This window comes from Aotus nancymaae, unplaced genomic scaffold (assembly GCF_030222135.1).
Source record: "Aotus nancymaae isolate 86718 unplaced genomic scaffold, 86718_ANA_hifiasm-v0.15.2.pri h1tg000053l, whole genome shotgun sequence".
NCBI lineage: Eukaryota > Metazoa > Chordata > Mammalia > Primates > Aotidae > Aotus > Aotus nancymaae.
The window spans coordinates 33,327,493-33,340,707 of record NW_026988467.1 but is presented as its reverse complement, the minus strand read 5'-3'; the positions used below and the strand labels follow the sequence as shown (position 1 = coordinate 33,340,707).

The 13,215-nt window shown below is 49.1% G+C and overlaps 1 protein-coding gene across 2 annotated transcripts in view; it reads left to right on the top strand.

Moving 5' to 3' along the window:
- The first annotated feature begins 600 nt into the window (after positions 1-600).
- Positions 601-13,215, top strand: part of GRIK3 (glutamate ionotropic receptor kainate type subunit 3) — a 95,208-nt gene continuing 82,593 nt past the window's right edge. Inside the window, exons 1-2 of one of the 2 annotated variants that reach the window (XM_064363692.1) lie at positions 601-772; positions 11,165-11,422. In XM_064363692.1, coding sequence (XP_064219762.1) covers positions 637-772; positions 11,165-11,422 — 394 coding nt within the window. In that variant the 5' untranslated portion in view covers positions 601-636. The remainder of the gene's footprint in view (positions 773-11,164; positions 11,423-13,215) is intronic. The other variant, XM_064363691.1, reaches the window with a different exon arrangement.

The following is a 13,215-nucleotide window of genomic DNA, read 5'->3' as shown; positions in this document are numbered from 1 at the left end:
AATGAGAATGCCTCTAGTTTTTCACCATTAGTATGATATTAAAGGCTGATTTAAGCAAAAGATGCTTCAAGGAAGTATCTCTCTGGAGCTATTTTATTAAGCATTCTTAACAGCAATAGATATTGGATTTTATCAAATGCTTTCTTGCATTTTGTGAGTTGATTATGTATTTTTTTCTTGTTTGAACTATTGATGTGATGGAATGATATTCATAGATTTCTTTATATTGAACCAGTCTTAGATTCATAGAATAAAATTCTGCGTGGTCATGGTATATTTATCCTGGAAATACTCTGGTAGATTCTGCTTGCCAGAATTCTGTTGAGAATTTTCACAACAATATTAATAAGTTGGTAATCTTATTTTGGCCCTGTCGGGCTCTGTTATCAGGAATTTGCTGGTTGAGTGAAATGAATGAGGAGGATTTTCTTATTTCTTGTGCTCCTGCACACTTTCTAGGTATGGCAATTACCTAGGATATTACTGAACATTTCAGGGAGTGGGCAGCTTGTCTATAAAAGCTTCTGAGCCAAGCATGCTTGCTAGAGCCCTATCCCTCCTCCCAACCACACACTGTTTTACCCATCTTTCACAGGAGGAATCTTCGAGTATGCGGATGGCCCCAACGCCCAGGTCATGAACGCCGAGGAGCATGCCTTTCGATTTTCTGCCAACATCATCAACAGGAACAGAACTCTGCTGCCCAACACAACTTTGACCTATGACATACAGAGGATTCACTTCCATGACAGCTTCGAGGCTACCAAAAAGGGTGAGTGTGCAGCTCCTGCCTCGGTTCTCTTCCTAGTCTGGGGAGAGGAGGCACTGCATTTGTGTCCAAGATCCTGGGAATGGGCCAGAGCTCCAGGTAGGTTCAGAGCCTTTTCCACCTGGTTTGGGCTTGGAGCCAGACTGCCTGGACTTGCATCCTAGCTGCTCTGATATTAGTTGTGTGACCTTGGACAAAATACCCTGTGCCTCAGTTTTCTCATCTGCGAAATGCATGCATTTCTGTAAAGTGCTTAGAGCAGTGTCTGGCATGTAGGAAGTACCATATAGGACTTTGCTCTTATTGCACTTAGCTACCAGGTCAGTGACCCAGTTTCTGTGTCCCACCCACCTGCTTCTCCTTGCCTTGTGTGCCAGAGGTCAGAGAGTCCCTGATACTGAGTGCAGTTACTGCTGACTTTTTTTTTTTTTTTTGAGGTCTTTTCCCAAATCATCATCAGAGCCCATTAGGGCCTTTCTAGTCTCACTCTGTTGCCCAAGCTGGAGTACAGTGGCACAATCTCAGCTCACTGCAACCTCTGCCTCCCAGATTCAAGCGATTCTCCTCACTCAGCTTCCTGAGTAGCTGGGACTACAGGCACATGCCACCACACCCGGCTAATTTTTGTATTTTTAGTAGAGATGGGGTTTCACCATGTTGGCCAGGCTGGTCTCAAACTCCTGACCTCAGGTGATCCACCTGCCTCAGCCTCCCAAAGTGCTAGGATTACAGGCGTGAGCCACCGCGCCCGGCCACTGCTGACATTTTTGAGGCAACTCTGCTGAATCTCAGAGCTGATCTGCAGACAGACAAGAGATGCCCCACACTGGTTTAGCCTGGATCATCTTAAAAGTGATCCTTCACCCGTGACCCCTCTCTCTGCTCTTGTGCCCTCTCCCTGCCTGTGTCCTCCCACTCTTTTCCCAGCATGCCCTGCAGCCAACCCTGTACAGTGAAGTGCCCATCTCCCTGCTGAGAGTCCACGCTGACAACCTCTGCCCGGCCTTGTCCAGCCAGAAAATGACTGAACTCAACCAAAACTGCTCAATAAAAAGGTCAGGATACAGAACAAATGCCTGGAATCAGAGTGCAGGGCCCACGTGGGTACAACCACCCACAAAAAGCTAGACTGGGTTTTCCACGTTTTCTAAAAATTACGAAAATAATTCAGTGACTCCCTAGTGGTACACCTGTGATTCAGCACAGGGACCTTTCCCAGCCAGGCAGGGAACCTGGGGCAGAGTTTCTGAGCCTTCCCAGAGGTACTTCGTCCAGGAAATTACAGCCCTGTTCTATGTGAAACTGCCAAGTCGTTGGTGAGCAGGCCCAAGACAGAAACCCCCAATGCCTGAAACTCTAGCCCAAGGCTTCCAAGTGAGCAAAGCCACAGCCTCCCTCCATGCCCACCTCCCCCGGCCAGATTAGATGACTTGCTTTCTTAAAATCTTGGATGAGGCTGGGCGCCAGGGTCACACCTGTAATCCCAGCACTTTGGAAGGCCAAGGAGGGTGGGTCACAAGGTCAAGAGTTTGAGACCAGCTTGACCAACATGGTAAAACTCCGTCTCTATTTAAAAATTAGCGAGGCTTGATGGTGCATGCTTGTAATCCCAGCTACTCAGGAGGCTGAGGCAGGAGAATCGCTTGAACCCAGGAGGCAGAGGTTGCAGTGAGCTGGGATCGTGCCACTGCACTCCAGCCTGGGTAAGAGAGCAAGACTCTGTTTCCAAAAAAAAAAAAAAAAATCTTGGATGGAACATCTCATGATCTTTCTCCAAATCATCATCAGAGCCCATGAGGGCCTTTTCAGTCTAGCCCCAACCTGACCTTCCAGCCACATCCATGCCATTTGCTCCCTTAGGCCCTGGGTTCTAGCCATACCTGCCCTCCTCCAGGTACCATGCGTCCTCCCACCTCTGGGCTTACACACATGCTGTTCCCTCTGCTTGCAATCCCCTTTCCCCAGCCCATCCTCTCCTGCCCTTTGTCTCACCAACCCATCCTTCTCCTCTCAAACTTCCAGTCCTCAGGGAGGTCCTTCCCAACCCCCTAGACAAGGTCAGGTCTCCTTGCTTTTATCTTATAACATTGAACTTTTCTTTCACAAGCCTGACCTGTGTGTGTGAAACAGAGGTTATGTGATTATTGTACATGTCTTCCACTTGTCTGCAAGCCCCCATGTCTATCTACTGCTCCACTCTAGAACCTGGCATGGGCCTGGCACACAGGAGGCACAACATCAGTCTTGGTTGTTTGGTCGGGTACACAAGTAAAAGTGTCAGACTCACTTAATGAATATTTTTCCTTATGATCCCTGCGGGAGAAAAGGCCCTGCCTTTTAGAGGTCATGCCCAAGAAAGCTAAGTCATAGGACCAATAATTATAACAACCAGAAAATGAGAGAGAGCTACAGAAGGGTTGTGGTACAAGAAGGAAGGCTTCCTGGAGGAGGAGAGGTTTGAGTTGAGCTTTGAAGGATGGTGGGAAACAGTGAGGAGTCGGATAAGGCAGAAAGTAGAGTGGAAAATGCAAGTTGTTTGAAGGAGGTTAGTTTATGCACTTGAGAAGTCTCTGTTGAGCACCCACTGTGTGCCAGGTGCTGGGGATCCCAAAGGGTAAGGCAGAGGCTGCTGGTTGCTGCCACCATGTAGCTTATAATCTAGTGGCCGAAGCAACAGGTGCTGTACTGGGAGTTGCAGGAGAGAGTGCAGGATAGGGAGGGTGGAGCCTTGGCTTGGTCAAAGAACATTAGTTTGTAAGAAACAGATGCCTACTCCAGCCAGATCAAGAAAAAAGGAACTGCCACCCAAATCAAGATATAGACCATGTGAGCCCTTCAGAAGCCCCCGTGCCCCTCCCAGTCATTCCTCTCCCAAGGTTACCACTGTTCTGACTGCTGGTGTCCCACACTGATTTTTGCTGTTTTTGAACTTTACATTATTCAGTGTCTACTCTTTTGAGCCTTGATCTTTGCTCTGTCTCGTATCTGTGAGATTGACTACGTGGTTGAATATAACAGTAGTCCATTTTTCTTCATTGACGAACAGTATTCTGTTACATGAATATACCCCGTTTTTAAAAAATCCATTTCACTTTTGTTATACTTATGAGTTGGTTTCTGCTTGGGGCTATTACCTGCCTTGCTGCTGCGAACATTCGTGTAGACGTCTTGTGATGCACATGTGTACTCATCTTTGTTGGGTGTGTACTTGGGAGTGGAAGTGTGGGGGTCACAGAATGTGCATATGTTCAGCCAAACAGTTTTCCAAAGCCGCTGCACAGTCTGCACTCCCTGCAGCTACGTATGGGAGTTGCAGTTGCCCTACATCTTCACTGACACTTGGTAAAGTCAGTTTTATTTTTAAATTTTGGCGATTCTGGTAGTTTATGTAGTGAGTCTCTCCCTGTGGCTTTATTTTGTATTTCCCTGATGATTAGAGATGTTAAGCACATTTTCTTATGCTAATAGATCATTTGAATATTTTCTCTTGGAGGGCCTTTTTGAGACTTTCAGTCACCTTTTTAAACTGAGTCAGTTGCTTGTCATTTTCTGCTTGATTTGTGGAAGTCCTTTTTTTTTTTGAGATGGAATTTCACTCTTGTTGCCCAGGCTGGAGTGCAATAGTGCCATGTCAGCTCACTGCAACCTCCACCTCCTTGGTTCAAGCTATTCTCCTGCCTCAGCCTCCTAAGTAGCTGGGATTACAGGCATCCGCCACCACACCCAGCTAATTTTTGTATTTTCAGTAGAGATGGGGTTTCATCATGTTGGCCAGGCGGGTCTCGAACTCCTGACCTCGAGATCCACCTACCTCAGCCACCCGAAGTGCTGGGATTACAGGTATGAGCCACCATGTCCAGCATATATTCTTGATTTATATATTCTTATGCCCTTTGTTGGAGAGATATCTCCATTGCATATATCCATTACATGTGGGCTTGCCTTTACATTCTCTCGTTTCTTTTGAGGAGCAAATTTCTTAATTTAAAGAAAAAATTATCAGTATTTTCCATTATGGTTAATGCCTTTTGTGAAAAAGAGGGGTCTTTTTCTGTCCTAAGGTTATGAAGATATTCTCTCATTATTTTTTCCTAGAAGTGCCTTTGTTTTATCTTTCATAGTTAGCTCTGTGATCTATCTCACGTTGATTTTCTGTGTATGGTAGGAGGTAGGGGTGTGGGCTTATTTTTTCTATACAATGCTGATGCGAGTAAAACCTTGCATTTCTTAGGAGAACTATTCGGCAGTATCTACTAAAGCTTGTCCCTGCAAGGATGCTTCTAGCCACTTCAATGATAATAACCAAAAGTTAGAAGCAAATTAAAGGTCCATCAATAGGAGAATGAATAGACTGTGATATAATTATACAATGGAATTTTCATCAGCGATTAAAAAAAGAATAAACTTGCTCCACTCAACATCATGGATGAGCCTCACATATATAGTATTGAATGAAAGAAAAGAGATGTGCTCTAGGGGAGGAAGTGGTGTGCAGTGAGTGGATATTGACTGGGAAGGAGTGAGAGAGACCTTTCTTAGTGTTGGAAATGCTCTGTATCTTGACTGAGACAGCATAACGTACATGGGTGCATGACATATAAATGAAATTCTGTGTGAAAATTTGTAACACTCATGTGCTTAACATTAATGCACTTTACTATATTTTATATCTCAATTAAAAAATTAAGTGTCATCTTTCTGTAACCCTCAGTGTCCCTCTGATTACACGCCCAAGACAGAGGCCATCCCTCCGCTGTGACAGGAAGCACCACTGACAGACCTTGGCACATTCCTGCTGTTGGATCACCCTCCACTTTGGGCACCCCCCATCCCTCAGGGAGCCCCAGGTTCCCGTGATCTTTATTTTTTCCTTTGATCTTTGGTTTTTTAAACAGCATTCCCCTGAGGCATCTTTAGGACTCTTCCAAGGGGCTTGGGGCTAATTCTAATTAATACAGTGATAATTCATTTTCCCTAGACAGAAGTCCTCGTCACTGCTTTCTTCCCCTCCAGCTGGATCCAGCCACCTCAGGCCCTATGGGGGGAAGGGACACAGAGGCACAAAGCCTGGCACCGCCTGCCCTGCCAGCACTGCTTGAATTAGTCCTTCCCTCCACATAAGGCCCAGGGGGCCTTTCCCCATTGAAAGGGACTTTCACTTATTGTCTTTATCTCTACATGTTTTGTGGAAAATTAAAAGATGAGTGACTGCCAGGCAGCGCCAGAGGCAGCAGCGTGCAGAGAGTGTCTGTGTTTTCTTCCAAGGCTGACCGGAGTGTGCCTGGAATCGACCCAGGGCTCCCCAGGCTCCTCCGCCTTCACTTATTCTCTGGGCTGCTCAATTCCTTTTAAGACACAAATTGATTGGGATAATTTTTGCTATAACTACAATTGCCATGGAAAGGGGGTGGGGGGATGGCATTCAGGCTGTGGACTCATGCAATGACTGTGAACCATTGAGTTACTGTAAAATGACCAGAAAATGGATTCAAAATTGAAGCCACAAATAATGTAATTACTGCAGTGTGATCAGGGCTGCCAGAACAAGAGTTGGCTGCTGCCCTGGAAACATCTGGAGGAAAAGCTGCTGCTGCTGCTACTGTAAACCCTGCCCTGGTCCCTGTGGGGCAGCAATGTTCTTCCTAGCCGGGAAGTCCTCAGAGGGTGGAAGGAACAGGGAGGAGACGGGAAAGGGGAAGTGGAAAGAGGCCAGGGAAAAGCAGTAGGTAAAGGGCAGGACTGATGTTTCCTGCTATGCAAGAGTGAGGTCTAATCACTGCATCTCTTGCAGAATGAAACACGGTGTGGTCGTCATCATCACGCCACCACCATTGACACTAGTATCAACACCCGCACGCCAGCACCATAATTACTGTTTTCACCAGCAACAATGGTATCACCTCCACTCTTAGTATCAGCACCACCAGCACCACCCCTACTGTCATCACCTCCATCACTGCCATGATAGCAGCATCTTCATCTTCACCAGCCTCGTCAGCACCAACATCTCTGCCACCATCCCACTGATACTGTCAGTACCATCAACGTTGTTATCACCTCCTCTCTCATCAATGCTGACATCCGTCATCCCCTGTGATTATCACCATTACAGTGAAGGCGCTGACACCTTTATCATTGTCAGTCTCATCAACACCAACATCAACATCACCATCCCGCCATTACTCTCACAACATCAACATGATCAGTTTCACCCTCAGCAATGTTGTCACCATTACTATCGACGGCCTCACAATATGGTCTTTACTATCACAATGATTTCAGTTGCCTTTGTCATAATCCTCACCGTCTGTGTCAAAATCGAAGTCACTTCTTTAAAGAACACTCTTACAATCCTCTGCATCATCAGACTTTGTATTGGTCCACTCTCCCTTGCCTTGGTCAAACAAGATGTCCAGACCTTGGACATGACCTAAGAGGCCAGGCTGTGTAAGGGTAGCAGCGGCAGGGAAACATGCACCTGCCTGCTTCAAGGCATCAATCAGTGACGGAAATCTAAGAGGCAGATTCTTAGAGGTGGTGGTGGGAGGGAATGAGACATTCAAGTCATTCAACCAAGTCTTCAAACTGAAGGTGTTCAGGGAAAAAGAATAGGCACAGAATATAGTGGGACAGAAACCAGAGACACGAGGGGACTAGAAGGTTCAAAACAGAGGTAGGAGAGAGCATGAGGGAAACCTGCAGTGTTTACAGGGTGCCCATGGCCTCGCTGGACTGCTATTACTCACTGTCACATCCTTTCCTGTTGGTACCCAGCCCCCATGGTTGCAGAGTGACTCACACATGGCCTCCTTCCTCAGGAAGCGTCTAATCTGAAGGAGACAAGGTGGTTGTGGAAGACACTCAACATCCCCAGATAGCAGAAGAATAGCATGAATGGGCAGTGAGAGTACAGATCCGAGCGTGGCCTCCTTGGGGAGAGGGAGCTGGAAAAGAGAACTATCCCTAAATTCACCAACAAACCCAGAGTTCCTGTTTTTAAAGCATGTATTATCACTGTGGTTTGTCTCGCACGCCCACTCACACCGAGGGCTACCCAAGGCTTATTGACTCAAGGGTGACAAGAGCAGGAACAAAATGGTGGCTCCCCGATGTGGCCCCCAGTCCCAGAACTGCAGGAGCACCAGGAGGATGCCATGCATCCCGTTGTATGTGCTTTCCTGCACCTGACCTTGGAACAAAGAATCCTGGGTCACCCGGGAGATGTCCTCTATGCTGGCACTGCTGCTGTTCTGTCCTGTGTTCCAGGGGGCTCCAGCAGACTCCCAACAAAAACTAACCAGCTCCCCACATTGCTGTATCTTTCACCTTGGCGGTAAGTGGCAGTCTCTAGTGTTTCTGGGAGAAGTACAAGTTTCAGGAAAAATAACTTCTTTACATAATACCTCCCATTTCCAGGAAGCAGTGGGAGTGATGGATGTTAGTCAAGAGGGAAAACACCCCAAGACCGCACATTCTTGATGAATTCAAAACTACCCTGTATCTCTGCGTCAATCTGTACCATTCTTAAACCCAGGCAAGAAGGACCCTTTCCCAGGGACTGTGCTTTGATGCCTTGCCCTGTGCCTCCTCTGGTTGGCCTCTCCTCCCGGGACAAGGAGTCAGTGGGACCAGGGGACATACCCACCAGGAGCCTGTGCCCTGCCCTTGCAGACTTTTCTCTAAGTATCTAAACCCTGGACTTCCTGCCCACTTGGCCCTGAGCCCACTTTCAGGGCATGCATGGGCCTCTTCCCTGGATCTGTCTTCCAGAGGGAAAGCCATACTTCCAGGAGGTACACTCTTGGGACCTAGGGGTGACCAAGGGGCAGCTGTTTGCAGGGGGTGTAGGCAGTGTTTGGGCATAAGGGTTGAGGTGTCCACAGAGAGTGCAAGGTCCCTTATGCTTTGGGACAGAGTCAGTGGTAACAGAGAAAGGGGCAAGACAGGGTCTTGGTGCCATCTCCCCCCATGTCACTGCATAGGAGAAGTCTCCATTGTCACCTGACTTTCCAGATGGTTATAAAGGTACGTTTGTCAAGGTAGGAGAAAATGACATGTTTGATTTAACAGTTTGTTAGCTTCACTAACAACATGTAACTATTTAGCCATATGGTATGTGGGCTTCCACTTGTACTCTGGCCCTGGGCCCTGCCAGTCTTAGGGTCTGTGCCCAGTGGGTCATTCCCAGAGGCCCTTGAGGCAGCCAGGGTGTGCCTGAATCCACAGTGTATTCATTCCTGCTTCAGTGTTCTGTCCTGCCTTCTCCTGTGTGTTTATATGTCATACGTGTGCATGGAGTGTCATTCTCCTGCCCACAGGTATGTGAGCTTGCTCATGATCTATTGGTGGATCTCTGATGGTTCCACGTGATAGAATACCAAAACCTAGATGGCATAAGTCTGGGTTCATGCACATTCCAAGTCCAGTGTTTTGTCTGGTCGGCGACTCGTTTCTTTCTTTCTCTCGGCTCTGCTCACCCCACACTGGCTATGTTCACAGACAGGCACCCCTCTTTCTTTATGAGCACAAGACGGCCACTGCAGCTCCAGCTCTTACTTCCTTGAAGGTTCAGTTGAAAAGGGACGTGCCCTTTTCTCAGTCCAGTGGATCTCATGGCATCCCACTGGCTCTAACTGGCCCACAACTGTCCTCTAAACCCATGGCTGTGAACTAGGAAGGTGAGTGAGTGGTGTTCTGGGTGTAAGCTGCGTTCTCTGCTCCAATGGGTTGAAAGTGGAAAAGTGGGTGAAGCCCCAGGGAAAATTAGAGACAGTTGAGAGAAGGGAGAATGGCTCCTGGGGAGCTCTCCGGCCCACCCCAGAATGACTCTGAGTGTTTCCCTTTTTATGGATCTTTAGGCAAAATCACCCACTTTGAGCCCCAGCTGCCCTGGGTCGGCTCATCTGGTGCTCTGCCGTGCCCATTGATGTTCGACCATCCCAGACCGGTGGAAAGCATCTGCTGCCTCACCTGCCTAAGTTTTTGGACCTCCCCAAAACCTGACCTGTTTGAAGGCAGGGATTCAGCATTTACTCAACATTCAGATGATGGTTCCACACTGTCGATACAGCAGTAAACCACACAGATCAAGGCCCTGCCTCTTTGGAACTTACATTCTACTGAGAGGAGAAAGTCAACCAATGGACAAGACTTCCAGTGATCATTTAATAAAGAAGGAAATAAACAGCATCTGGGGGGACAGAGATCGCCATTATAAGTTGGGCAGTGATGGCCTCCCTAGTAAGACACAGACACAGAGGCCTCAAGGAAGAGAGGGAGGGAGTTTTGAGGCTATATGAGGGAAGAGCATTCCAGCCAGAGAGGACAGCACATGCAAAGAGGCAGGAGTGCACTTAGCATGTTCAAGGAGCATCATGGAAGCCAGCGGGCCTTGAATGCTGTGAGGGAGGGAAAGAAGGATGAGAGACGAAGTCAGAAAAGTGGTGGTGGTGGGGACAGGCAAGGGAGGAATGGCAACAAGCAGGATTTCTGGCCGCTGTTACGACTTTTGCTTTTGCACTGAGGAGCCCCTGGAGCAAAGGAGTGATGTAATCTACCTTACACTGTGAAAGTCTCACCCTGGCTGCTGAGTGCGGAACAGACAGGAGGAAGGATGACTGAGGAAGCTTCTGCAATAATCCTAGCGAAAGATGATGGCAGCCTGGACTAGGATGGGAGTTGGGGCTGGGAGTGTCAAGAAGTGGTCGGATTGTGATGTATTTGGCAAGTGAAGCCATAGGAGTTGCTGATGGATTGGGGTGTGGGATATGAGTGAATGAGAAGAGTCAAGACAGAACCATTGTTTTTAGCATACGGGTCCAGCAACAATGGAGCTGCTGTTTACTGAGGTGGGGAAGGCTGGGAGAAGGGGGATCCTGTGCTGGACATGTCAGATCTGATATGCGTGTCAGATACCCAGCTGGTGACGTTGAGTAACAGGTGAGATGCACAGGTCCGGGGTAGGGAACAGGTCGGGCTGGAGGTTGAAGTTGAAGCATCATCAGCCAGCAGAGGTCTGATTCCTGTTTGTTTCTCAAAGTCCCCCCAGAACAGGACCTGGCACAGAGCTGGTGATGCTAAATGCAGGATGATACCATCGAAGGTGATGATCCCTTCTTTGTCATGGGTGCTTCCTAAGGAACAGGGGCATACCCTGGCACTGTGCTCCAGTCTCTCACAGCCAAGTCGTTCCACCTTCATGTGATCTTGCAAGGCAGGGACTATTAGAACACCTGTTTTCAGATGAGGAAACTGAGATTCAGAGACCTCATCCATTGTACACACGCCGAGGGTTCCAGTTGCTGTTTTTCCTGCATTTCCAGGACCGTTAGCATCGCTGTCCCCGTGCCCACTGCCCCCACACTGACCTCTGTGATGCCCTTCCCTCTGTTGCAGCCTGTGACCAGCTGGCACTGGGTGTGGTGGCGATCTTCGGGCCGTCGCAGGGCTCCTGCACCAACGCCGTCCAGTCCATCTGCAATGCCCTGGAGGTGCCCCACATCCAGCTGCGTTGGAAACACCACCCGCTGGACAACAAGGACACCTTCTACGTGAACCTCTACCCCGACTATGCCTCGCTCAGCCATGCCATCCTCGACCTGGTCCAGTACCTCAAGTGGCGGTCAGCGACTGTGGTCTATGATGACAGTACAGGTGGGTGGCCAGGCCTGGCTAGGCTGGGGGCAATGGGGGAGTGGGGGGCAGAGGCCCAGGATCAGGCTCTTGTCTGTTCATCCAGCACAGCTACCCCTGGGGAAGAGGCTGTGTTCCATACCCCAGTTCCGCTCAGTCATGCTGATGTTCACCCCTGCACCTACTCACACCCCATGCACGCCAGCCACACTCACACCTCACTCAACCCCAGCCCACCTCACCCCTGCCTCACACTCACTTCCTCCTCTAGCCACACAAGTGTTCAGATCTGCATTCCACACCCACCCTGGCAGCGGCACACACACCTGCAAGCCACGCCCACACCTGCCCACTCTCTCCTGCTCACACAATTCCATCTGCTGCAGACACGTCTGCCCCCACACTTGCACACTCACACACCTAGCTTATGGCATGGCCTAGTGTTAAGTGTGTACGCACTGGAGCCAAAGCCACCTGATTGTAAATCTCAGCTGTCACCTGCTGGCAGTGTAGACTCTTTGTGCCTCAGTTTCCTGTAAAATGTAAACCTGTAAAATGTGGGCTTACAAGATGACAGGGACAAGCACTGGCAGGCAGTGAGCACCGAAGGTTGGTTCTTCTTATCCTCCTCACACCTGCACCTGCCACACACACCCTTCTCTACCCACACTCACACACAGAGACACCTGCACATGCCCAGCTCTGCTCACACACACACACCAGCCCCTGCCCTATCCACTTGACCACTGACCCCAGCCAAGGCCAAGCCTGTGGACATCAGCACCAGGCTCTTGTCTCATCCTGCCAGCGCAAAGGGAGGAGATAGGCTCTGCGGGGCCTGTGGCTGTGAGCTGCGGGCCCAAAGCTGGGCTCCCTGGTGTGGCTGCACCTGTCCCACCTGCTCTGCCAGCTGGAGCTAATGCTGCCCACATTTTTCTGGGTAGGACCCACCTGACCCACTCCTGCCTTGCCTTCCAAGTCCAGCCTGGGCCCTGACTTCCAGAAAACTCTTGCTGCAAAGCGATACCCCCTGCCTCTCAAGTCCCAGGCCCTTAGTGAGGGTCCAGAGCACACACCTAGCAGCTAACCACCAGCAAATCCAGCAAAAGCACTCTGGCCTTTCCTCTGGATCTCATTCACTGCTGGGATCTGGAGATACTTGGATAATTAAACCCACTCGCTCTGTCACCCAAGCTAGAGTACAGTGGTGCCATCACAGCTCACTGTCACCTCGACCTCCAGGGCTCAAGAGATCTTCCCACCTCAGTCTCCCAAATAACTGGAACTATAGGCATACATCACCACGCCTGGCTAATGTTGTATTTTTCGTAGAGATAAGACCTGGCTACGTTGCCCAAGCTGGTCTCAAACTCCTGGGTTCAAGCAATCCTCCCACCTCAGCCTTTCAAAGTACTGGGATTACAGGTGTGAGCCATCACACTGCACTAAAACTCAGTTTTTAGTCTTGGCAAGCACCATATCATAGGGAAACATGAACAGGGGATCAAATAGCTGTCTCCATGAAAGGAGCTGTCTCTATGTAGCTCTATGTACAGAGAGAGAATGGGCTGCCATAAGTCACAAAAAGAGCAAGCAGGGGAGATTGGGGGGAGAGAAGAGCCACTGAGGGCACTGACCGCTGTCCAGTCCCTGCCTTCATCCTTAAGTCATCCTTGTGAGGGTGTGTGGGACAGGGACAGACCTGGAGAGTCCCCTAGAGACGGAATTTATACATACTTCTGGATTCATCTGCTAAAGAAGGCTACTGTTTACCTGCTGCGAACCAAGTGGTGCAAGTGTGATCTCATTTCATG